At 35.0% G+C, this 27,202-nt stretch overlaps 1 protein-coding gene across 27 annotated transcripts in view; it reads left to right on the top strand.

Moving 5' to 3' along the window:
- CDH19 (cadherin 19) overlaps positions 1 to 25,905 on the top strand; it is a 122,659-nt gene extending 96,754 nt beyond the window's left edge. For 26 of the 27 annotated variants that reach the window (XM_033010677.2, XM_033010676.2, XM_033010678.2 and 23 more), the window contains 4 exons: positions 6,089 to 6,210; positions 13,919 to 14,036; positions 16,115 to 16,366; positions 21,879 to 25,905. In XM_033010677.2, the coding sequence (XP_032866568.1) occupies positions 6,089 to 6,210; positions 13,919 to 14,036; positions 16,115 to 16,366; positions 21,879 to 22,369 (983 nt within the window). In that variant the 3' untranslated portion in view covers positions 22,370 to 25,905. Of the gene's footprint in view, positions 1 to 6,088; positions 6,211 to 13,918; positions 14,037 to 16,114; positions 16,367 to 21,878 lie in introns of those variants that run through there. The other variant, XM_033010684.2, reaches the window with a different exon arrangement.
- The last annotated feature ends 1,297 nt before the right edge of the window (positions 25,906 to 27,202 follow it).

Raw genomic sequence — 27,202 nt, 5'->3', positions numbered from 1 at the left:
AGATATACTGACAATTATTTAATTTGGAAGAGGAATATCTACTTCAGCTTTCTCTCTATTGAACTGTAGATGACCAACAAGAGTTCCCAATGGTAGCGACTGGCTTGATCTTACTTTGATCCTCATTTCTCTATATGCCCATTGGAAAAGTGCACTACCAGTCATAAGCAAACTTACCCACAAGAGACAACAATCATTTTCCCACTGGGTCTTGCAGATGTCCTTTCATAGTGGGCTCCAGACCTACTACATGACTACAGAATTTACAGCTCTTTGAAGCTTTCAGCCACAGACCACATCATCAATTCACCATTTAATTGTTCCCCCATGTTGGTCATATATACTTTTGTTGACAGACCTCTAACTTTTTAGATTAGTCCTTTTTTTTAAAAAAAAAAAAAAGTTTGTTTTCACTTCCTTTAGGAAGTAAAGAAATTTGATTTAGCCTAAATTATAGCAACTATTATTATTATTATTATTACTGTTAATATTATTATTATTATTATTACAAGTCTCCTTTTACTGGCTCATGACAATGCCAAGCTTTCTTTAATTGCCTTCAAGTACTGACTTCTACTTTGTCTCTAGAAATGGACTCTGCTTTTCTTTTCACACAGCTCCAAAATAAACAAGTTACTACTTTTAAAATATCAGCTTCATTCTTCACACTGATCCAGCCTATTGCACTTGATATCATGTTCTCTTAGACCTTGTTTTTGAGCTTCTGATCTCTCTCATGAAGATTATGACAAAGAAATTTTCTGCTCATTGAAATAACTTTAGCCTAATGTAGGCTATAAGTACAATAGCTGTATTTAGATTTTGACAACTATTTTCCTGTAGGCAAAATAAGTGTTTCCTACCATCTTCCCCAATTAAAACCAAAGGAGTCACTCTGTTTCATCCAAAATCTTCACTAAATATTTATCAAACACCGATGTCAAGGGTGGCTTTGTAATGTATTGCTTCCTCCTAAAAAAACACCTGTGATTTCAGAAAAATTAAAAACTTTCATACAGTTATCTTCCAACAGCAATGTAGAAAATGCTCTTCCTTGTTGTGTAATAAACAAAATAACCACGACACAACCACCAAAATATAGTAAGAAAGTAGAAACAAGACTATTACCAAAAATAAATTTAAAAAGAAGGGTTATTTGGTGAAAGAAAAGAGATGTGAATGGTAGTTCTACACTGAAAGGTGCTATCTAAATATTTGTGCAAGAAAAGGGTAGGCTTTAAAGCCATATAATATCCATGAATCTTATGAACAAGCAAGTTAGGAATAAGCCAAGGTATCTGGGTCCTTCCCATGCCACTTTGTATACGACTGAAGTCACCTGTATTTCCTGCTTCCTAATAAGTATCACAAAGCTTTAATTTCAATGCCAATTCAGCCAAATCTCTGTCTTACACATCCAGTTCTGACTTAAGTAAAAGAGGATAATTAAGTCCTACACTCTTGGTATTATTTCTAAAGGGAATTTGTACTACTTTTTGTGTATATTTAAAAAATAAGCTGAGTACAGTTTCATTGCCTATTGTATTATTATGGATGTTGTGTTTCAACACCAAATATGTCATCCCACAAAGAAATAATTTTAAGATGACTCTGATAGATCATAAGCTTTGGTAAATTATCACAGCTCTAATGATTTCACAGAAAGAATAGCAATGTGAAACTGTTGACTATCTAGCCCTTTACCTCTGTGGTAGTTGCTTTTGCTGCCATTTCCTTTGTCAAAAGACTCAAAGCTTTCAACACAGATTCCATAAGAACCAAGAAAACAATTGTTTTGTTCCAAGCAAGAAGCGAATTATACATTAAAAAAACAATGTAAGAACCAACCAAACCCATACAGTTTGAAGTGAGTCAGAAAGGAGTACATTTAGTTTTTCTCTTAAAGGTCCATTTGGCTAATTGAAGAAAATTCCTTCAGGACTTCTGAACAGGTCAGAAGCAGTAACACTAGCAACCATCTTGAGGCATATTTTAACTATAATGAATATTCTTGTGCGTGACATTCTGGTTTAGACAGAGCAGATTGAGGTATTGATAGATATTTATGTTGATAGATATTTAGTATTCCTGGAATGTCTTAAGATTATTTTATTCACTGGAAAAATGTTTTCATTATCGTCCTTACCCAACAATACATCCAAGTTAATGTGAATGTTATTGTTGCAGTGAAACTTCTTGCCTACTAGAGTAATAAATTATGTTGTGTGGAAGGCAGACACTTCTCAGAGATATGCCATGCAAGTGAGTATGCTCATAGGTGAAGGACTTCCAAGAGGTATTCATATAGAATCATAGAATCATTTAAGTTGGAAAAGACCTTTAAGATCATCGAGTCCAACCATAAATATAACACTGCCAAGTCCACCACTAAACCATGTTCTTAAATTCTACATCTACACATCTTTTAAATGCTTCAGGGATGGTGACTCAACAACTTCCCTGGACAGTGTTTGATAACCCTTTTAGTGAAGAAATTTCTCCTAATATAAACTCTAAACCTCCCCTGGCACAAATTGAGGGAATTTCCTATAGGAAAAAGAGACTGACCCCCACCTCGCTACAACCTCCTTTCACATTGTTGTAGAGAGCAATAAGGTCTCCCCCAAACCTCCTTTTCTCCAGGCTGAACAACACCAGTTCCCTCAGCCACCCCTCATAAGACTTGTGCTCTAGATCCTTCACCAGCTTTGTTGCCCTTCTTTGGACACGCTCCAGCAACTCAATGTCTTTCTTGTAGTGAGGGGGCCAAAACTGAACACAGTGTTCAAGGTGCAGCCTCACCAATTCTAAGTGCGGGGGGACAATCACTTCCCTAGTCCTGCTGGCCACACTATTTCTGATACAAGCCAGGGTATTATTGGCCTTCTTGGCTACCTGGGCACACTGCTAGTTCATGTTCAGCTGCCTGTCTACCAACACCCCCAGGTCCTTTTCCACTAGGCAGATTTCCAGCCACTTTTCCCCAAGCCTGTGGCATTCCATGGGGTTGTTGTGACCCAAGTTCAGGACCCAGCACTGAGCCTTGTTGAACCTCACACAATTGGCTTCAGCCCATCAACCCAGCCTGTCCAGATCCCTCTGCAGAACATTCCTACCCTCAAGCCGAACACTCCTGCCCAACTTGGTGTTGTCTGCAAACTTACTGAGGGTGCACTTGATCCTCTTGTCTAGATCATCGATAAAGATATTAAACAGAACTGTCTCCAATATTCAGCCCTGGAGAACACCACTTGTGCCTGGATGCCAGATGGATTTAACTCCATTCACCACAAATCTTTGGGCCTTGCCATCCAACCAGGTTTTTACCTGGAAAATAGTACATCTGTCCAAACCATGAGAAGCCAGTTTTGCCAGGGGAATGCCGTACCTGCAGATCTTCCTTTCCTTGGTTTCAGGTGACATATTTATAAACATTTTTATTAGATAAAGAAATATTTTTTTCAGCCTAGACTAGACACAACTTTTGTACCATGAAACTAGTATAGTTAGGTCTGGCTTTTCCTTGTCTGAGGTAGTTATAGCAATATAATCTTGTGTAAATGCAGTAAAGTCAGGAAAAAAGTGCCTTATATTAGCAGTTTATTTTCCTTTTCATACAGGAATAAGCAATACTGACGTAGGTTTAATATCTAAAGCCACAGTAATAAAATGACTTTATATATATACAGTAATAAAGTATACTAGTATAACAGAAACAGTACAACTTCTGTGAGTACAAAATGCATAGGAATTAAGCCTGTTGTGCAAATAATACTTGGAACAAAACTATAAGCTCTGCCTATGAAGTCTGTCAGCAGTAATGCTTAGACATGCCTGAGCAAAATCAGACTTCCTTGCAAAATTGTATTTGGAGACCAGTGGATAGAACAGCTCTGTTATTCCAAATTCAAAGTCTCAGCTTTCTGTCTTGGCTAGGGTTGAGAATCAGTATCCACTGCAATTACTCTATGTCTAGCAGTAGCAGAAATATTTTTAAAACATGTAAATTTTGGTGAAATTTTCTCCCATGGCTTCAGAATTTCAAAATACTAAAGAAGAGAAAGAATAATGGAATTTCTTAAAGGATTGTGACCAATTGTTGTGGCATCCATGATGTTAACTGATGTAAGAAAGTGAAGACACCTACTCCTGCTGCTCCAGTCCTTGACCCTTCTGCCCAGTCGCTGGAGCTCAGCCCTGTGTCCAGGGACCCCAGGCCTCTGACCAGGCTCAAGGATGCAGCTGACACTTTCCTGTTTGCAGACTCAACTTGTAGCAAAGCTGAGCATGTGTCCAAGAGACACAGACACATAGACACAGAGGATGCTGACACAACCAGTCATGCAGACTGCCACAGACAAGGTGCTGCCTTCAGTATCACCTACAGGACTTATATAAACCACAAGGACAAATAGCCAATACCCTCCTCCTCTTCATCTGGAGATGCGAAAGATCATGGGCACAGGCACACACACACACGCACATGACACTCTGCAGGTTCACAAGCACCCACACACTCATGGATCCCTTCAGTATCTTCATGGACCCTCTGTCCACCTGGCACCCCTGCTCAGATCCTAGGTCCTCTTATCCATTTCATGGGAACCTGACTCACCAGCTAGTCCATGCTTGATATTCACTGTCAAACCCACAGCACTCACACACTTGTCCCTCATGCACCCCACATTTACAAGTTCCCCCTGAGCACTTCACCTGGACTCAAGGACCCCCTACTCACTGTTGAGTCCAGCTTAAAGTTTGCTAGCAAAAACACACACACACCCCGTGCTCACCCAGTTTGGGGAAGATATAGACACTTGTTCCCTGTGCCACCCACTCACTCCAGTAGCTAGCACCATGGGCCAGGGGCACCCACAGCCCGGTCTGACTCCTGTAGCTGGAACTAATTTTTACTCATACATACTTAGGTCTTAGCAGTAGCTGGTACTTACTTGCTGCAACACACATAGACATACAATGATATATAGAGAGATTATGCAGAGAGATAACTAAGAAAATACTTATTAAGAAGATATAAAATGCTAGGACTGAATGGTGATCAGGCACAGGGCTCAGCCAGACAAGCATAGTGACCGGCCCTGTTATACCCCTTTCTGTCTGCCCTTTCTTTGTTCCTCCCTGCACGTCCCCCATGGGTCTATACAGCTCCACTGATTCCAACATTCCTCTGGGTCTGGGGTCTCAGATCTCTCTGGTTTACAGTTTTATCAGTTGAAAAGTCCAGCTTGATATACCTGAAATTGTTGCCTTGTGGTTTCTGGATAGCCCACTAACTATTGTAAGGTTTGTTTCTTGTCATTGTCTCCACATTTGCTTTGTCAGGTCTGTGTCTTGGTATATTTTGTTTCTGTTTTCCCCTTTTTCTCCCTTGGTTTCCCAATTGACAATGTCCCCAATCAGATAACCTCATAGGAATAAACTTTCTTACACTGTCATGTGCCCCTATCAATTAGTGTGTCTGACCAGGTTTGATTCTCATCACCATCTCCGCTATCATCTGCCCATCAGGTTTGTGTACCTGCATGCTCTTGTTTATGGCTTCCTCCTTTTCTTATTAAGTCTTGTTGCATTGAATAAGATCCTTGACCAGATACCCTAAAAGGAACAGTCATTCCTTCCACATATGCTTACACATGACTAGTACATCAAATTTTTCAGTGTATCCAAAACTTCATTTAATTTCTCCAGATCAGATTTTATTTTTTATATTTAAATCAGTTTCTGACTTGGTAAATGAAAGAGTGAACAAATCCAGTATTTTAAATGAAATATCCTTATATATTTCAAGATATACTATTATAATTTAATGTGATGGATTGGTGAAAAAAAAAACCCAAAATATAATCCCACCACCTTTTTTTAAACAGAATCCTAACAAAAAAGAAAATGTCCTTTTTTATATGTGTCAGATGTATTTGAACTCATTAAAAAGATTTAGTATAAAATGTGTCTGTAAGTCTCAGTGACTATTTTCTTCTCTGCAGAATATAAGTAAAATTTTATAATGCCTACATTAAAATATGTAGCAGATGATAACTTTTGATTTCTGTCTTTTTTTAACCATTAGAAAATCCTGAAAAAATTTCAGAAGCAAATGTGTATATCCAAGTTCTTGATGTTAATGATCATGCTCCAGAATTCCCCAAATATTATGAAACATTTGTTTGTGAAAATGCAGTTTCTGGACAGGTAAGTGTGAAGGAGTTGCCCACTGGCTTTCTCATTACAATGAAGATTTGGTCTGAAATGTTACAATTTCCTTTAATATTAATTACTTCTGTACTGTGAGTATAGGCTGTATTTTGCCTATTTCCAAAATTAGTTCTGTTGATATATGTATAGTTTGAAATTTAGATTTCAGAAGACTGATGTGTATTTTTCCCCCTTCAAAATAAAATTGATACATCTCCTCATTTGTCTACCAAAACAGGTAACGGAGAAATACAGACAGAAACTTCTGAAACAAAACTAACATAAAACAGAGTTCTGATTCTTGCTTATGTCACAGAAGCTAAAACTAGGCCTGGTATTTACAGCAACAGCATAATATAGTCTGGAAGAACCAGACTTAGACCAGATTCAAACTAGATTCATTGTGTTCTTCAGTTAGAAATCATTTATTGTGAACTGAATTCAAACCCTAACTTCAGTGGAAATCTGAAGATATTTAAGTCAGCCCTTGCAATACCTTCTCTAGCTGGCAGTTTACGGGATTGTCGTATTAAGCATCCTTCCCTGAAGGATTTTTTTCACCTGCTCCCCAGTTGAATGGGGTTACATCAGTCAGATGCCCTAATCTCCAGGTACACTGCTGACTCTCCATTTTCTTCCACCCACTTTCCTCTACAGCTTTACATTTATTTTAAGTGATCCTGTTCTGCAGCCTAAACACTGAGTCATGGAAAAAGCGTGCCACCAGGCTCCACACAGGAGTCTAAAAGAAAACTGCAAGAGGAAAAAATGGATTTTCAAAGTTGGTTTTTTTTTTTTTTTTTTTTTTTTTTTTAAAAAAGGTATAAAATGAGCAACAAAAAAGCAACATCATAAAACTATAGACAGAATAAACTATATGTCTTTTTCACCACTTTACAGCATTCTTTGGATATAGGAAAGAGAGCTTTGGGGTATTTGTGATGCTACCATTCAGCATTTTGCTGTGTTTTGATTTCTGAATCACAGAGCCTTTCTTTTTACATCAGCTTGGTTTACTTTGACCTCGATTAGTCTGCAGTTAAATAAAGCGTTCTTTGTAGCAAAAGTAATTTCTTTATAGTTTTTTGCATCCATTTATAAATTTCTCTATCAGTAGTTGGTTGGTTTGTTCTGCATTTGCTAATTTTCCACTCTGCAAAGGCTACCTCTGTTTAAGAGGTATCTGGAGCAAGCCATTTCTTTTGGTCTTTGGATAACTCATTGAGAGATCAAAGTATAGACATTAGAGCAAATACCACTTCATGTTCCTTGTCTCAAGACACCATGAATTAAATATGGAAACTTATAAAATGGATATTTGTAATCCATGTTTTGGACTTGTCTGCAATATAAAAACCTAGGTGATTTATTTTCCGATGTATTTATTATTCTATAGTTTCATATTGATAAATAACATCTGTATGCTAACCCATTACTGGCTACTTTTCAATAACAATTAAGTGTGTATATATATGTGTGTGTATATATATATATATAAAGAATTTTGAGAATCACTGGAGAAAATGGCACTGTAAAGAGTAGTAGTGGCAGTAACAATAATAAACTCTTTGAGCATGGGATGTAGAATTATTATTGTTTAACATTGTAATATCTGAATGAGAAATGAGTATGATATTTTTACCATTTTACAGACAGGCAAAATGTTACTCTAGAATTTTTTTTTTTTTTTTTTTTTTTCATTGCTATAGGTTTTTGAGAGTCAGAGGCATCTTTTAGTTTAGTCTTTGGAGACCATGACAATAATGTTAAATAATCATCTCATTAACAAACAGTTTTAGGAAGAACAACAGGAAATTTCTACTGAAGGGCATAATTCTCACAGTCAGAGTTTATGATATTTTATTCAATGTTTATGATTTAAAGCAGAATTGATAGCTGTGATATTATTTTTTTTTTTTTTTTACTTTATACTCACAGAAAAAAAAGTTATTTATTTTCATCAGCAAGAAGACAAAATGTTCAAAAGTGATGTTATAGCTGACGTGGTTGTCCACTGAATAACACAATTTACATTTCAGAACAATCAGTTTAACCAGCTGAAGGGCTTAATCAGGACATTACATACCTTTTTATCTTAGACTTATTTCTGCAATCAATTACAAACAGCTCAGGAATCTGCTTATACGTTATGAGTTGAGATCAAAGTTAGTATAGATACTGTGCCACGTTTCAGTGTCTAAAGCAGTTATCTCTATCCATTTAGCTGGAAAAGATATGCCGAGAGGTATTCTCAGAAATGTTCTGCACTTCTGGCATTCACTCTCTTTCCTGATCTCAGATGAGTTGTGTATACTTTCATGGGATACCTCAAGATATATTTGCATCCCCCAGATGATAGTGTTTGTAGGAAAGGAAGGAATGGCACTGCAGAGGGAAAGATACGGTCAAAAAAATAAATTGTCTTATTTTGATGACTTTTTCTTGGTGTCTGTCTGGTTTACAATAGAAACAATACAGAGTCATGTGGAAAATAAGCTATTTTTACACAGGCTTAGAGTATAGTAGGTTATGATAAAAAATGTGAAACACATAATGAATAAAACTAATTGTTTTCCTAGTTATCCAAACTCATAGGCAGTTAATGGTAGCTTCAGTCTAGAGAAGAAGACTTGTTTTAAAGTTTTGGATTTTCTGAAAGATTATCAAAAATTCTTTGTGTACTTTTATTGGATGAGTGTTGATCTTCATGTCCCTGTACAGTGGTTTTGTGAGACTTACAATGTTTAGCTTAGCCTCCAAAAGACACTCAAACAAAAATTTTACATTTTGGTCTGTGGGACTATAATCTGAAATTTTACAATAAAAATGGATGTAAAGGAGATAGATAGGTGGTTTTTGGTATCATTGTAAACCCATTCTTCCTGTTTATTAGACATTTTTAATTAATTTTTCGCTATCCACTTCATGTTACAGTTCTGTATTATCCTATAATCCAAAAGTCAGCTGTATACTAACCACAACTAAAGTTTCCTTTTGCACATTGCAAACCCACCTTCACTGTATCACCGGTATTAAATACATTATTTTCAAAATGGCTTGAACATGAAAGTTGCTATGTAAAATAGACTTCCATCCTACTACAGATATAGCTGTTATTAGATCAAATAGAACAATATTGATAAGGCATCCAACCCCATGATTCTCTTTAAGTTGCACCCTTTGACTTTATGTATGTAGACATGGTAAATGATTACCACAATGTGGTATTGATTCTTTATAGCTACCCTTTACATGTGTGCATGGTAACTACTAACTGTTGAATTCTAGAGGAAATATTCTATAAAAATAATTAGAACACAAAGTGAAACAAATTTAACACTAGAGACATCTCAGCAAAAATGGATTTGAGCCAGAAAAATTAATTTCCAAGGCATTAATAAATTAACACACATTGAAATTGCAGCCTGAAAGTCAGATGTAAGCTATAGGAAATATCTTACATGATGTGTAAGCAAGCTGACCATCCAGAATGCCTATTTGTATGCGTGGCAATTTCAGCCCTTTGGTGGACATTGGTCTTTCTTCATATCATGCAGGAAACAGATTCCAGCTGAAGACAAGCTACACTGAAAACACCTGCATTCTGAATTAATGCTGTCTTCTCTGATGCATATTTATTCTGGCAATTGTGAGTTCCTGTAATTTGGGGATCACATATGAAGTGACACTGATGTTGCAGCTTGCTTAGTAATTTTTATTAGATCCAAAGAAGTGACTATGTATGCAGAGTTTGAGATAGAGATAAGAAAAAATCCAGATTTCTTTACTCAGTACTTAGCATAGAATAAAATAATCATCAGTTACAATGAAAGTGAAGAATACTCATTTGATATAATTTCTCTACATAATAAAATGTTGACAGAAGAGGAGAAGTCTATAACCAAGTTCTAGGGCTATATGATTAATGTTAAAAGTGAAGAGTTTGCTAAAGCAGATCCTTTCTAACAAATCATGATGTAAAATGATTTTTGATAGTAAAGAAGTGAATGTGATAAGTCAGTAAGCCAATGTCTCTTATTTCACCTTATTATGTTCCCTTCATCATTTACAAAAAATATCTGAGCAGTAGTGATAAGAAAATAAAAAGTTAAAAGAAAAAAAAAAAAAAAAAAAAACGAGAGCATCTCTTAGAGTATAAAAACATGGTGAAGCTGTGAAAGCGTAATATATTCTAGCAGGTCCTTACTAAGCTGCCCCTGCAGATGTACTGAATGTTACTTGTGACATTTTGAAACAGTGGGCATAGTGGTCCACAGAAAATTCCTTTTTTCTGTTCTATACAGACCATGATTCAACAACATTATATTTTTGAAGAATGCAACAGGTAGGAAGAGTTTATCAGCATATACAAATGAATGTAAAAATGTACTTAATTGTCATGGCATAAGATTTATAATCATTCATTTTCTGAGATGTACACCATTTTATTTATAGCTGAACAGAAACATTAAGATGTTCAGATCAATAGTGTGCCAATTTGCTTTTCAAAAAAGAAATAGAATCAGTCAGAAGGAGAACCTTGGTCTTGAGATAGAATGTCTACCTGGAAAATGCAGGTGTTGACTATGGTAATGAACATTTTAATCTTTTACTTGGACCAAACTCTGATAGTCATCAAAGATTATTAAGCGATGAGAAAATTCCTAATACTCATAAGACCTCTGCCAGGTTGAACAAAAACAGTTCTTTACTCCCAAAACAGGTGGGTGATCAGATCTTGTACATCCTATAAAACACAGCAGAGTTCCTATTGAAGGATATTGGGTGGAAAACAAAACAAAAGAAACTAAAGTAGAAAGAGAGAGGTGGAAAATCTGTTCCTACTTCCATATGTCTAATGGGAATGGTAAGACTGTAGTTGGGTATGGAAGCATGCACAAAGAACTCCAAATTATATACTCAGAGTACTCTAGCATCAAATTAATGGTACTAATAGTTGGACATTGTATGCCTTAAATTTAAGTTGGTAGAGAGAAAGCTCTTAGAAGCAGAAAGAACAGTATCAAAGAAGCTTTCTTCTTCCTTTTTATACAAAATAATTAATCAATGAGAGATCAGAGCTGTTACTGATATCTTAGATTCCCTCACTGATGATATTAGTTGAAGTGCCCACTAAACAGATGGATGGGGAAGTTGAGTATAGCAGGCCACATCTTTTTGTGACCTTTGATCAAAGGAAGCCCTGCTGTTCCCAGCAGTTACCTCAGTGTATTTGGAAAGAAACAGTAAATGAGGCCCACTCACCATGAATTTAAACCAGTTTTTGATGAAAAATTGAGTGAATTAATCTGAGTTTTAAGGAAATGTACATTTTCAAATAGACTGCTGGATTATTAAAACTTCTAGTTTAATGATACCTGAAATAAAAAAAATTTACAGTAATTAAATTTCAGTCTAGTCAATACAACAATTGATACAACCTTGCAGAAAGCAACACATCATTCACTATATTCACAAACTAAAATGTAGGGATTTTTTTAAACCTTGACTCACAAGCAATAAATTAAGTTTTTCAGTCTGTGATGCCAGTTTCCCTGGTGAAAGTCTAGAATCTCCTGTTAGATGTACAGAAGCCTAGGAAACCAGAAAAAAAAAAAAAAAAAAGTTTCCTTCTCTTTGGGGAATTTTCCTTTAGAGTCAGCAAAATCAGAGCTGACTATTGCTCTCTGAATATTTTATAGACTCATGTGGATTTTGCTGAATCTTTGTGGAAGTGATACAGTAAGAAATAAACAATAAGGGTTTGCCCTGTCCTTATGTTCCAAATATCCCCCCGCTTCTAAGGTGAACACTTAAAGGCATGTGAATGTGTCTAGAATAATCATAGGATTCTTAGGCTTGTGTAGAACAGCACAGTATAGATCAAAACAAGGGAAGGTGAGGTTTTTTTAGTAAGCCACATACTCCTCTGAATTTTATTGATTGGATCACGTATAGATAAAATTTATGGGGGCAAATACATTCTGTATGTAAACTAGCAGAAATTAATAATGAAAGAGCAAAACAGTATCTAATTTGCAACTGTAATAATTTTATGATTTTCAAACATAATAGACATCTGAAAATATACTTTCCAAAGACATTGCTAATATCTGGTTAAATAACTATTATTCAGAATGAAAACTGAAAGTATAGGATGAAAACTGGAAGTATAAAAACCACATCTATAATTAATTGTGGTTTTGGGTTGGGTTGTTGTTTTTTTTTGGTAGGTAGGTAATTCTTTGTCAGGTAACTAAATTAAAACCAAAACAAATTAGATGTGGCTAAGTTGTCTTTGTAAATTACTATATAACTCTGCATATTCAGTCTAGCTTGAAAGACCCTGAATTGTTCAGACTGACATACAACTATACAAAGCTTTTTTCTCAGCTGCAGCCATGGAGGTATTGCTATCATCAACAAATCACTTCTCTCATTAGTGGCAATAAAAAAATCCCAAACGTCCTCATTTTTCCATAGAGTGAAAACACAGATTTAAAATACATTTCAGATATAAAAAGGGAACAATGCTAAGAATTCAAAGCTTCTGGGGTGTAAGCCACACTTTTCACTCTGCTGTGTTGATTTCATCAAACTTTGTTTGCTTGAAAAGAAAAAAGAATGTGTGCTGAATTGTTAGATTTGTGACTGAAAAATTATTTAATCAGGAAAGAGTTTTCAAAGGCATAGATGGAATGCTATAGTCACTTCCATTGACATACTGCTTTGCTTTTAAAACACCACTTGAAGCATTCAGGTCCGTTCTGGTTTGGGGAAAGTTGAGGCTTCAGGTCTCTTGGGTACAAATACCTACAAGGCATAAGATGACAGAGAAAATAGAGCCTAAGTTCAAATTGGACACTATCTTTTCTGAAAGTTGATGGTCTTGCATCTGTTTGCTTCTCTTCTGATTGGCAAGGATACTTACTTACAAATATATGCTGATGTTCAGGTCATTAAATATTTAGTGATAAAAGTAACAAATATAAGCCCTTTCTAAGCATAAATATTGCTTATTACGTTAATTGTAATGTGGCTGTTTATTTACAGAGATGAAAGTTATTCTTTTGAACTATAATGGTTATTTTTTATTTTATCTTGAATGTCTATCTGGTTTGACATATTTGTAAATGAAGGCTATTTTACTTCCTTGTGAAAAAGCTTCCAAGAAGTTCCATAATCAATCTGGTATAATACTCAGAATCAACAATTCAGGGCATGAACTTGTCACCATGTATCACTTACTGGATCTACAATGTATCAGTTGAATGATGTCAATGTGTTTGTGGGCTGGGAGGAAATGGGTTTTGTATAGATGGATTTGTTCAAATGCAGAATTATATACTTTTCATCTTGAAAAAAAAGAGGGAAAACCATTATATATATATGATTACTTTTTTCATTTATGTAAAATTCAATTACCCCTCAACTTTTGATCCAGAAAATCTTTTATATTTTCTTAGGATTTTAATGACTGACTCTCTGAAACAGATGAAAAATCAAAGCAGAGTATTGGCAGAAAATGAGTGTCAGTAAGCCTGTTTTGGTATCAAAGATGTGTATTTGTGAGTGCATAACACATGTATTCACAGATTACATCTATAGCACCAACAGTTTAATGTAGTTGATATGTCCTTTTAATGTTTTAAAGGACAAGTAAATACTTTTATTCTTAAACAATTATGTTTATCTGTGTTTCCAGCTAATTCAAAGCATCAGTGCAGTGGATCAAGATGACCCAGCAGAAGGTCACCATTTTTACTTCTCATTGGCTCAAGAGGCCACAAACAACTCACATTTTTTTGTCAAAGATAATCAAGGTAGTGTCATTCATGTAGCTCTTTAAGACCTTCCTAATGAAAAATGCATAGTTCTAGTGGTTCTCACATCACCGATTTTATAGAACTTTCCACTCAAATAGAAATTGTCCTTATAAGATAGAAACATGGCAAGAGATGCATTTCAAAACAATAATTCGGTAATACCAAATAACTTATTCTCCCTTTTCAGCCAAGTAACTTAAACAGCAAAAGATAGCTTTATTTCAAGGAAATAAAGAATTCTGAGATTAAAAATACACTGGTATTCCTTTAAATTTATTTTCTTAATGTAGGATACGGTGGGAAATACCAACTTTCTTGTTAAAATTATCTATTTGTCTATGAAACAAGATCACCAGAAAGAGAAGATTGCAGTTAATCTAAGTACGTTACTTCGACACTTCAGCAAGACCAAAATTATAAACACAGATAAATCGGAATGTAATCTTATTTCCTAGTACATTTTAAACTGCATACACTGATTACTGCTGACATCATACAAATGTCTTCTATATGTATTTTAAAGTTATTCAGAACTGATATTGGTTGAGACTTATTAAAAGAATGATATAGAGACATATCAAACAAAACCAGTCTGCAGTTAAGTGCAATATCTGATGGAATTTCTGGGATAATGACCGCTTAGAGTCTGTCTGCTGAGACTACAGAGATCCTTCAGACTCAGTTAAAGTACACATAGTTCTTACTGACTTTGTTGATTATTTGAATGTTCTGGCTAGGTGAATAATCAATGGAAACAAGTTTTGGAAAGTTCAGACTATGTTAAATGACAAATAACCGCTCTCAGTATCTCCAAAATTAGTCAATGTATTAATATGTATTTAAATTCCCAATGTCATTAACCTCTCACTCAGTGCCAGGGAGAGATAAGTTGTTACATTATGATCAAATTGTGTACAAGCCATGAGTTTTTCCACATTTGTTCATTCTGCAGAAGGCCAGAGCGGAGCCACACACAAGGCAACATGTCCAGTTCCTTTTAGTGACTGTTGATGGGGGAAAAAAAAACCTTTTAGAATATAGTACAATCATCTCTCAATCTCCTCTGTCACATTTCAAAGAAATGGCTGGGTGAATTGAGATAGTCCTAGGCAAAAGCAAAAGTGACTGTACAGATCTGGACCATTTTATCACAGAATTACCTTCTGAACTATGACAGAAACGTAGAAGAACTTAACTGTGAGAAAGTTAACTTCAAAAGATTGTTTGGATAGATGTATTACACAGATAATGGTAGAAACATGTTTTAAATTTTATTTTCTGTCTACATGTATGCATATATGCAGTAATTCACACTGCCATGATAAAAAATTCTGACACTTAAATGTTTATAGATTTTTCTTCTTTCCATTATACACAGATTTAGACAGGGCTAATTTGTTTTGCAACAAAGTTTCAGATTTAAATTAGTTCATATGCAGCAGGAGCTGACCTTAAGCTGCTTACTGGGTTTTGTATAGAAGTGGTTTCTAAGTACTACTAGTTAAATACAAAGCAAGGTGAGAGTCTCTAGCAACTTTTTACTAATTTAGATAGTAGGAGTTCAGCTAGCTCCAGATTTTGAGTCAGATAAAGAAATAAAAGACTATTTTAGGGGACTTTTTTCTTGCTTTCTCTTCTTTCCCTTGCCACCTGCTTTCTCTGTGTGCTGCCAGATGTACTTTTGAAGATTTTTGATCGGTAAACTGTCTATATTTCATCTGTGAACTGCTGGATTGGTAGCAACTGGTTACATGGAACAATTTTAAGAACCAATTAATTAGTCTGAGCAGGTGTCAGATATTGAACAGGGTGGGATTTTTTTAGCTCTGAACACTAAAAACAGAGCTTCTAGGTTGAATTTTATTATTGCCCCTGGAATACGTATGTCAAATATAAATTCATGATTGACACAAAAACCTCACCACATGTCAGTGTCTGGTTTTACTTTCTAAACTTTCTTTATATGGAGCTTTGTACAGTACCACTGTTTTCAAATAGGTCAGATTCCACTGGATTTTTATTGTTGTTGTTTAAAAGTAATAAATGCATATCATACATTATAACTTATCTTTTAGATAACACAGCTGGAATTTTCACAGCAAAAAGTGGCTTCAGGAGGCAAGAGCAGTTTTCTTTCTACTTGCCAATCTTAATTCTGGATAATGGAACCCCACCGCTGACAAGCACAAATACTCTCACCATCACTGTCTGTGACTGTGATATCGAAGTTAACACCTTCTACTGTCGATATGGAGCTTTCATGTATTCCATGGGTCTTAGCACAGAAGCTTTAGTTGCTATTTTGGCTTGCATACTAATACTCCTAGGTAAGTATGAGTAAGAGAAATTACTTTATTTCCTTTTACAGTAGGGTTGGTTAAGTGACAAAAATATTCCATTGACTGTAAGACTGGAATTACTGTGCTACTGAGAAAAATTGCAATACAGCAAACGTTTAAGTTCTTTTCTCTTTTCTTAACTATAATTTCCCCCTCCCAGTTTTCAGTAAAATTTGAATTCTAACACAATGTTCTAAAAGTTGTCTCTAGTTGAGTCATGACCCTGCTTACTCCTCCAGCATTGGCAATAATAAAGTTTTGGAAGTCAAAAGTCTGTATTGAGCTCAGATAAAGCTGAAGACAGCATTACACAAGAAAAGTGGCTGATGTAAGAATATATTAAAAGGACCAACACTCTACTCATTCTGCCTTAGGTATGCCAAATGTAGAGCTAGAGATCAATAGAAAATAATAAGAGAAAAGGAGAACCTAATACTCTCAGAAAGTAACTCCAGAAATAAATAAGGAGTTTCTCTGTCAATTATTAAGGTTGCATCTCCAAACAGCCTTTTTTCCAAATGTTGGACATCTTTTTACCACAGGAGATACCAAATTAACCTCCAGTACATTTGGGAGCTTGTGGATGTTAAAAGTGGGTTTGAGAGCATTTGAAATGTTCAGGAGTTGTGCTTGTGCCTCTGCAAAGGGTCATGCCTAGCTGGCAAATGGCTCCCAGAACCAGACCAACCACCCAAGTCTGGATGTTCCTGCCCTGTGTGGGGCTATAGCTGCTGCGAGATGTGTTGGAGTGACAGCACTCAGGGAAACAGCTCCTTTACCTGGTGAAGCATGCAGCTATTGCTGCTACAGTGCATTTGCATTTTTTCAGCAAAAGGATATTCTTGCAGTGTTTGATGAGTGATTTGATGACACTGACACATTATAACAGCAGGCACACTGGACTCAACATTCCCCAAAGGTTAAATATCCATCTTGAAACTGTACCTGTCTGAGAAAGTGAGGCTCAGGTATGGTAGTTTCTGACACCAGGAAAGAAAAAGAATTCGTAGAGATGGGTAGGTTTGTTTTCCAAGACAAAATGACCTTAGAGCTTGGTCACGGATGGTGGTCATGGGCCTCAAGAACAAATTCAGGCTGATGCCAATAAAACAACAGGAAAGGACTTCCAAATCCCTGTTGCCCATGTAATAAAATAGCATATCCATTTTATGATATATTTCAGTATGTTTCATAAAATGCCATATCCAGAAATACCACAGAACAATTGATGGATTATATTAGTAAAACCATTTTGCCACTAATAAAACTACAAACAAATAACTCTAAAAGAAGAAAATTAAGAAATAATCAGGATTTCACTAAGCAGTGTGATATCAACTCATTCTTATATATTGTGCAAACCTACCTAGAATGAATTTTCAATAAAATTCTAAAAAAAAAAAAAAAAAAAAGAGGAAAAATATAATCAGAATGAAAACAAGAAGACTGCAGCATAATATCTAGCTACACAAATATAATGTCCAGAAACAAAAACTTTTAGTGAAAACTACTCTCTCAATTTATTTGTTAATGAGAGCAAATATAATAGTCATACTTTTAAACTCCTATACCACTGAAAGATATACACATGATTTTAAGAAAACTTTTTTTTTTTCCCATGTGAAGGATATCTAGGTAAAGAACATCCTTTTTTTCTACTCTCATTACACAATATGACCTCTAGTATTGTATATATAACAGCATACAACACTAAGCATATCATCATTAACTACAAGAAAGCTGAGTCTTGAAAGTAAAGGTTTGCAGTTTTATTCTGATGCTATGTCTTGATCTGTCATAGTAGCAACAGAAGACAAGAAAGACAACTGCAATAAAGCTCATGGAATTATTTTGACTTTACATTGGTGAAAAAATAAATTTAACACATTAAAAATCACCCATATTCTTCATTCTTTCTACAAGGTAATAGCTTATTTTCCATAGAATAAGGAATAGAAACTGATTCTAATTATTTCCAATAGTACTTTTGACCTCCTGACTGAATATCTGGGTGAGAATTCATTGAAATTTCTCCTAAAATGGAACCCTATAATTTAGTCCCACAGTTAAGTGAGTTGCCCAGAAGCAACACAAGTACCTGGTAATTATGAGTCAATATCTTCATATGGTTTTGAACTCTCAAGATTAGGTGACATGCAGGAAACTGCAGAGACCAAATGACCTACAAAAAAGCACGTGTTTATTTACCCCTACAAACACATTGAATAGATAGGGTAAGAATGAATGCAATGGAAGGGTATCACATAATCATTATATCTAGATGGGAGTACTCTTGGCCAGACGCTAGCCATTTCTTGCCTCCATACAAAGTTCAGGTATATACTAGTTCCCCTACTTTCATCTCCTGGTTTCCAACAGAGAAAACAGGAACATACAATAGAATTTGTAGTTTCTAGACTTTCCTGCACTTCCAGAATCATCTTATTTAAATCTGAGCTTTTCTTGTCCCAGGTAATCTTCAGTAGTAGCACTGTAAAGCAGCCCCCCTGTTTGAAGCCCCCCCCGATTTAGACCGTGCAGTCAGTGTGAGCTTATAGATAGGCCAGTGTGCCTTTAAAGTTTTCTTTGATTGTTGCAGGATACCTGAACCTGGTCACTTTGTGTTATGTACTTAAGGGAATGAGGATCAGGCAAACTATATCACTGCATTATCCAGGCCATCAGTGGAACTATTCATCAAAGGCTTCTTGGTTGCTTGCAGAGAGGTTCTCTCTCTAGATGGAATAAAACCTTGGTGTCTACTGGGCCTATACATATCACAAAAGTCAAAGCAGGGATAAAGATAAATATATTCATCAGAAATAAAAACAAACTAATCTACCACAATCTTTACAGACACATATTTTAAACGCATTAAATCTTCAGGTGTATTTTTGTGATTTTTATTCTATACATAATATATTTGCCACTTATATCTGAAACTTAAAGTCTATTTTTTCTATTTTTCTGTATCATCACATGTACCATTAAAAGAGTTCACCATGCAAAGGGTTTGAAGTGTTGCAACTATGTGGGTTTTTATACATATATAAAAACATTCTAGAAATTATTGTTTCCAATGCTTTCAAATTTGGTGTTGGTATCTCCCAATCAAATGAAATAGCATACAACAAATATGTAGAAATAAAGAACACCTTCAGGTCCCTCATACTCTAAGTGAAGTAAAATGCTGTTGTTTGTAATTGTATTATGTCCTGAGCAAAAAATTACAGACTACAAACTATTTATTAACTAGAACTGCAGTAAGATTTAGTTAAAAACTGAAATCATTAATCTCTGTGAAAGTCATAGACTATTTCAAAAGGATCATTCACCTAAAAATGAAATGAGGTAGGATTAAAAAATAATGCTTAAAAAAAAAAAATTAAAAGCTTTCATATATAAGAGGAACAAGGTGCTCTGATTTATAGACCTTGGTACTAAGCACTGCTACAACATCATTCAAAATTAAGTGATAGTCTTCAAATTTCAAAAGCACCATAAAAGATATAATTGAACCACACCCTGAATAGTCTATCGAACTGAATGCTTCAACCAACTGAGGAGGATATCGTTCTCATTGGCTCATTTTTCATTTGATCTTCCTAGGGCTTTGATCTGAGAGAGTGAGAGATTAAGAATTTAAATTCTGAATGTGAAATTGATATATTATGTGATAAACCAAAGCAGTTTCGAAAAGCATAACCTGTGTTTCCATCAGTTTCAAACTCCCATCTACTAAAAGAACTGCCCCATTTAATTCATCTATTTTATAAGTCCCTTTGTAGTCATTTTCTCACCATATACTATGCTCATCACAAAATCATAAAATCCATAAAAATTACAGCTCTATAAATTTGTTAAGATACTTTCACTTTGCAATAGCATCGATATTAAGAAATGTTACCATTTTTTAAAGGCTTTCCAAGTACATTCAAAGTCTCTGGTCCTTTTCCTTTTCCATTTCCTTTTCCTTTCCTTTTTCCTTTCCTTTTTCCTTTCCTTTTTCCTTTCCTTTTTCCTTTCCTTTTTCCTTTCCTTTTTCCTTTCCTTTTTCCTTTCCTTTTTCCTTTCCTTTTTCCTTTCCTTTTTCCTTTCCTTTTTCCTTTCCTTTTTCCTTTCCTTTTTCCTTTCCTTTTTCCTTTCCTTTTTCCTTTCCTTTTTCCTTTCCTTTTTCCTTTCCTTTTTCCTTTCCTTTTTCCTTTCCTTTTTCCTTTCCTTTTTCCTTTCCTTTTTCCTTTCCTTTTTCCTTTCCTTTTTCCTTTCCTTTTTCCTTTCCTTTTTCCTTTCCTTTTTCCTTTCCTTTTTCCTTTCCTTTTTCCTTTCCTTTTTCCTTTCCTTTTTCCTTTCCTTTTTCCTTTCCTTTTTCCTTTCCTTTTTCCTTTCCTTTTTCCTTTCCTTTTTCCTTTCCTTTTTCCTTTCCTTTTTCCTTTCCTTTTTCCTTTCCTTTTTCCTTTCCTTTTTCCTTTCCTTTTTCCTTTCCTTTTTCCTTTCCTTTTTCCTTTCCTTTTTCCTTTCCTTTTTCCTTTCCTTTTTCCTTTCCTTTTTCCTTTCCTTTTTCCTTTCCTTTTTCCTTTCCTTTTTCCTTTCCTTTTTCCTTTCCTTTTTCCTTTCCTTTTTCCTTTCCTTTTTCCTTTTCCTTTCCTTTTTCCTTTCCTTTTTCCTTTCCTTTTTCCTTTCCTTTTCCTTTCCTTTCCTTTCCTTTCCTTTCCTTTCCTTTCCTTTCCTTTCCTTTCCTTTCCTTTCCTTTCCTTTCCTTTCCTTTCCTTTCCTTTCCTTTCCTTTCCTTTCCTTTCCTTTCCTTTCCTTTCCTTTCCTTTCCTTTCCTTTCCTTTCCTTTCCTTTCCTTTCCTTTCCTTTCCTTTCCTTTCCTTTCCTTTCCTTTCCTTTCCTTTCCTTTCCTTTCCTTTCCTTTCCTTTCCTTTCCTTTCCTTTCCTTTCCTTTCCTTTCCTTTCCTTTCCTTTCCTTTCCTTTCCTTTCCTTTCCTTTCCTTTCCTTTCCTTTCCTTTCCTTTCCTTTCCTTTCCTTTCCTTTCCTTTCCTTTCCTTTCCTTTCCTTTCCTTTCCTTTCCTTTCCTTTCCTTTCCTTTCCTTTCCTTTCCTTTCCTTTCCTTTCCTTTCCTTTCCTTTCCTTTCCTTTCCTTTCCTTTCCTTTCCTTTCCTTTCCTTTCCTTTCCTTTCCTTTCCTTTCCTTTCCTTTCCTTTCCTTTCCTTTCCTTTCCTTTCCTTTCCTTTCCTTTCCTTTCCTTTCCTTTCCTTTCCTTTCCTTTCCTTTCCTTTCCTTTCCTTTCCTTTCCTTTCCTTTTTCCTTTCATTTCCCTTTTCCTTTCCTTTCCTTTTTCCTTTCCTTTCCTTTCCTTTTTCCTTTCCTTTCCCTTTTCCTTTCCTTTCCTTTTTCCTTTCCTTTCCCCTTCCTTTCCCTTTTCTTTCCTTTTTTTTTTTTTTTTTTTTTTTTCCTTTCCTTTTTCTTTCCTTCCTTCCCTTTCTTTCTTCTTGTCAGTGTTCTTTTTGGCAATTGTAGCCATAAGGCAGCAGAGGAAGAAGTCTCCCTTCTCAGAGAAAATGGAAGAATTCAGAGAGAACATTGTCAGGTATGACGATGAAGGAGGTGGTGAGGAGGACACAGAAGCCTTTGATATTTCAGCACTGAGGACCCGTACTGTCATGCGAACACATAGACCTCGGAAGAAGGTCACCACAGAAATCCACAGCCTCTACAGACAGTCTCTGCAGGTTGGCCCTGACAGTGCGATCTTCAGGCAATTCATTTCAGAAAAGCTCGAAGAAGCCAATACAGATCCCAGTGCTCCTCCATATGACTCACTTCAGACCTATGCGTTTGAGGGGACTGGCTCTTTGGCAGGATCCCTCAGCTCTTTAGGTTCAAACTTGTCAGATGTTGATCAGAGCTATGAATACCTTACAGACTGGGGACCTCACTTTAAACAGCTTGCAGACATGTACACTTCCCATAGCACTGTGGAGGATTAGTTACTCTTTGGTTTCTTGTTTTATTTTCCTAAATCTCAGCAACCAAAATTAACTGGATTTTTAAAAGGAGATCATCCCACATTTAAGCACGAATAATAAAAGCCCAATGTTGTTCGTTTGGTGTTTTTTTCTGGAAAGTCCTGGATTTAGAGATCTTTTGAAAAATCACTCCAGTTGTGTCATGAGGTCAGGGGATGGAAACTCCCATTTGAAAAATCTCATGGTTGTTTAGGAGCCTGAATGCAAACTGTGTGTCTTTGGATATCTAGACCTCCTTCTGGATACTGAAAACCTGAGTTCTGCAAGTACAAAATGAGGAGTAGAAGCCATAAATTGATATTGTAAATATTCTGTCATCCATATGCTTTAAACTGTTTCCAAAGTTAAGACAGACTTTTGCTGTTGCAGTTGAATATATCCATTAACCAAAGTTAAACATGAATATTTGTATAATGCTTCATTATATAAATATACTTGTGTGAAAAAGTAGAACCTAGATATTCTAATACAATTGTCAGAAGCACTCACATAATCATCCATTTATTGTTCTTAGGATAATAAAACTAAAGAAAATGTCTTTCCCTATCAGTGTAAAAATAAAGACTTATTGCAGCATCAGAGGGTATTTGCTGCCATTTATTTTTTAATGGAAAATGTATAAACCAATACTTAATTTAGCAAATAAGGTAGAAAAAAATAAATCAGTTCAAGTTAGAATCAATATTCAAAGTAAATACTGCAATCAACAACATTATATATTACCGTACTTAGAATAAAATGCTATCCAAATACAGGCATTTTTCCTCTTATTAAGAGTTTAAAGGATGACTGATATACCAGCGCAGTTTTATTTTTTTATATTGGAATATAAAATAATCTGCAGTAGTCATTTTTATTGTAATAATATTAAGAATCTTTAAAATGCTAAACTGATGGTTATAAAACTTTATGTATAACATTAGATAATAAGATAATAAAATGCTTTAATGTTAATCCACTTCTGAAAATGATCCTGAATCATTAGGCAACACTCAAGTCAGACTTCAAAATTAATTTCCCACTGTATTTTTTCCAAACATTCCATAATGAATATAAAGCTGTCTCAGAATATTTCTTTACTCTTATTTATACCACTACCCAGAGCAATTTTGAGTCTGAGGGCCATCACATATGTTCAAAATGGCCTGTCTGGAAAAAGTAACCTGCCTGTTTTTTATTCACCTCTCTTCCATCAGGTACTTATTTTACAGAAATTACATCATGTAATCTATGGATACATTTCCACAGCTAGAAACTGGCATCAGGATAAAGAAAATTATGCAGCATTTCTTAATTTTTCCTTTTTTTTTTTTTTTAATAAGATTTTAGTTAAGTGCTACTGAATTACAGAGAGCCAGGCAAAACTTATGCAAAGGGAAAAAAAAAAAAAAAAACATAAACAAAAATACAACCAAAAAAAAACCCCACAAACCAAAAAAAAGCATGTAACATAAAAGCTCTGTGATATTTGCTAAAATTGCTGAAGAGAACCAAGGCGTGTAAGCTTAGTGGAAAGGTGCCAGTGCAGAGTTTAAATTCCTGTCAGCTAAAAATAAAACATGTGGAAGAGTTTGAAAACTAGGAGAGATTTCCAATGTGAGGTCTGGTAAGGGCAGAAACATTATTCATGATATTCATAGCTGGAAAAACACAGGAAAGAGGGTCATCTGACCAGGTGCAGATGAAGCAGCATCTGCTTCATATGGAAAACCAGGTTCTTGCCAGTCTCATGCTAGGAAGCCAGTATGCAGCTACAAAACAGCTTTAAAAGATGTATGAGGAAAAATATTGTACTAATGACTCCAACATGTGTTCAGTGGCTCTCAAACAGATGTGACAAAATGACATTTATTTGAGATAATGTGGTACATATTAGTAACTTGCTCCATGGAAAGGGATAGAGAAAGAAAGAACAACTATACATGCGCTGTTTGTTGGTGATGGTGAAAAGCACATTTTTAAGATTAGGTCTATAAACTTTTTGCAGGTTATACCCTAAACAAATCCTTATTCCACAGATTGTTCCGGTGGCATTAAGAGAATTCCTCGTGCTTTCAGGTTGTATTTAGTACAAAAAGGATAAGTGTGTCTGATCCTCTCTCAATCCAGAGATTCTATCCATTTATGTGGGGAAACAGACTTGAATGCTCAACCAAATTTGCACCTGTAATATAATTTCCTCATTTTACTGTAAGGAATTTTAACAATAAATAATTTTTGTAACCAGTGCATAGCACTCTGTAATTTTTTGTAAGCCGTGTATGCCACTGTCAGTAACTTCTATATGAAAGAGAATAATGGCCTACAATGGACCTTAAATGATCTTTAGTTTTAAAGATGTGAGACTGTTTGCACAGCAGAGGAAAGGAGTGTTTTGCTCTGAAGTAAGAAGTTATTCCTAGCTGTTAGTGGGCCACACCTTATTAGGTTCCTGGTATTCAATCTAAGTCAAACCTACCAATTTATTTCCACATGTGAGAAAAGAATCACTGAACTGACCTAGTAACTTCACGATTCTTTTAATATACTGTACTTAATTTAGCTGAACCTTCAAAAACTTTTTGAAGTGTCTGCTTATTTGAAGGGGGTAAACATTCTGAGGAAGCTGAAACTAAATATATAACAGATATTACAATAATTAATGGTATGACATTAATAAAGGATAAGTTATAAACCAGAGTTCCTGATAATGAGGTCTATTAAACTGTGGAATGGTTTTCCCGAGAATCCTCTGTCACCTTTACCTTTTAAAATTTGTTAGTAGCTAAAATTAGTTATACTATTGGCTGAAGTGAAGAATGCAGGTATGGTACCAGATGGTAAACATATATTCAGCTGTTCATGACATGCCTGACAGAATATAAGGAAGACTCATTGACTGGTCAAAGGAAGTATGATTATAAGCATTGCTTTTCTGTATGAAAAATTTGAAGAGAGGTTCCTGTATACTTCTCTTTCTGTAACATGGTAATGAGATAGGTTAAGAACTGGTGAAATATCTGACAAAAGGCTGACTTCCTGTGTCAGTCCTTGCTCATCAGGATTCAGACTGTTGTGTTATTGGTTTTATTATTTAAAAGACGAGGAAATGAAAACTATGCATATATTAATAAATGCTTAACATTCAGATGTTTGAAGTTAAAAAAAAACCCCAAAATTACTTGATAGCACATTGCAGTTTCAGACTCGTGACTGGAAAAGGGTATTTTATTTATTGGTTCACTCAAAAGAAAATGTTTTCGTTTCATTCTTATTTTCTATATCACTGTGTATGGTTTTTTAATATCATAACACTGAGAAGCAATCCTGCTTGCCATGGAAGATAATCTTAGTCTTTAATTCACATAGTTTTCCTCCCGCATTTTCTCACAGATACTGTCATTACACTCCTAGCTTTGGTTTCAAAATTTGCATTGGACATGGGGTTGTTTTAACACTCATTCTTAACTGTATGGGGTAACCCTGTCAGATGGGAATAAAATATTTTTGAAAAGACAGTGTGCGTTTTATGCTTCAAAGTCAGATCTAATATATACTGTCCGAGGAGTAGAAGTTGAAGGAGATTATGTGATTTTACATTCTGGCAAAGAATACATTTTACCCCTTAGCAGGAATATGAACAAATAGAATAGAAGTTATATGAAAACAATGAGTAGCTATAAGTAAAGTCGGTAAGATTTCTCTACCAGAAAAATGATAAACCTATATTTTATAAAGAAAAATATAGTGGATTAATAGTTACTTTAAAAGTTGACACATATTACAACAGTAATTTGGATGCTGTCATATTTATTCAGAAAAAAAGCCTTCATATATGGGTCTGTATCAGCTCTATGTCTCAAACACAGAGTCCAAGGAACAGTAAGATTTATTTATAGTGCACAGAAGTATAAAACATATATACAGAGACAATGTTTAGATCAGTATGAAACACCTTACCCACAGCAAACATATAACAGCATTAGTCAGAAATATGTATAAGACTCAAGAGGATATTTGCCAGAAAAGGAAGTTAGAAGGCAATATGGTACTAAGAGCAAATATTAATAAATAAAATTAGAAACCATCACTACTTCACAAAACTCTCCAATAGCAGAAACAAAAGCAGGATATCAGTGGCTCTTAATTCCCCAAACATTTTAATTATGTTTTAGGTAATGCTTTAATAATATTAAAGATTATAATTTAAACAATACTCCACATGTGGAAGTTCAAATAGGATTGATTTGTAGAGAAACAATAACATCTGTATACATATAGATGACCAAAAGGATACAACAGATGTTATTGGATTAAAGCTTAAAAGGATGCAAACCTACCCTCAGATATATGATACATCCCTTTTGAGTAAATTACTCTCTGTTATCACAAATTACTCTGAAAAGAGACTTTACAAGGGGCATCTTGAACAACTATTTTAGTAGCTTAGGACCTAGAACAAGAATGCTTAATATACTGATTCTGTATGTTGGATTTACAAATGTCAAAAATATCCCCCATTATTAATAGTGAGGATACATGAGATAAAAGGAAGAACTGGATGGCCTTCAAGACTGGAGAGTAGAAAATGCATAAAATATAATGACAAAAATAAAGATCAACCACTCCGGAAATAGTTCTTTAAGAAAATCTGCTATTATACTGGGCAGTTATCCAGCAGAGTAATTAAACAGGACAGGGATATTCTAGCTGCAAAAATAACTATGAACTGCCAACAAGATTCAGACCAGAAAAAAAAAAATCAAATATGAACAAAAGCTATACTAGGCAATACAATAGACAAATACAAAGATA

This window comes from Tyto alba, unplaced genomic scaffold (genome assembly GCF_018691265.1).
Source record: "Tyto alba isolate M040663 unplaced genomic scaffold, T.alba_DEE_v4.0 Super-Scaffold_27, whole genome shotgun sequence".
NCBI classification, from domain to species: Eukaryota; Metazoa; Chordata; class Aves; order Strigiformes; family Tytonidae; genus Tyto; species Tyto alba.
The sequence above is the reverse complement of the archived record's forward strand: the minus strand, read 5'-3'. Positions and strand labels throughout refer to the sequence as shown.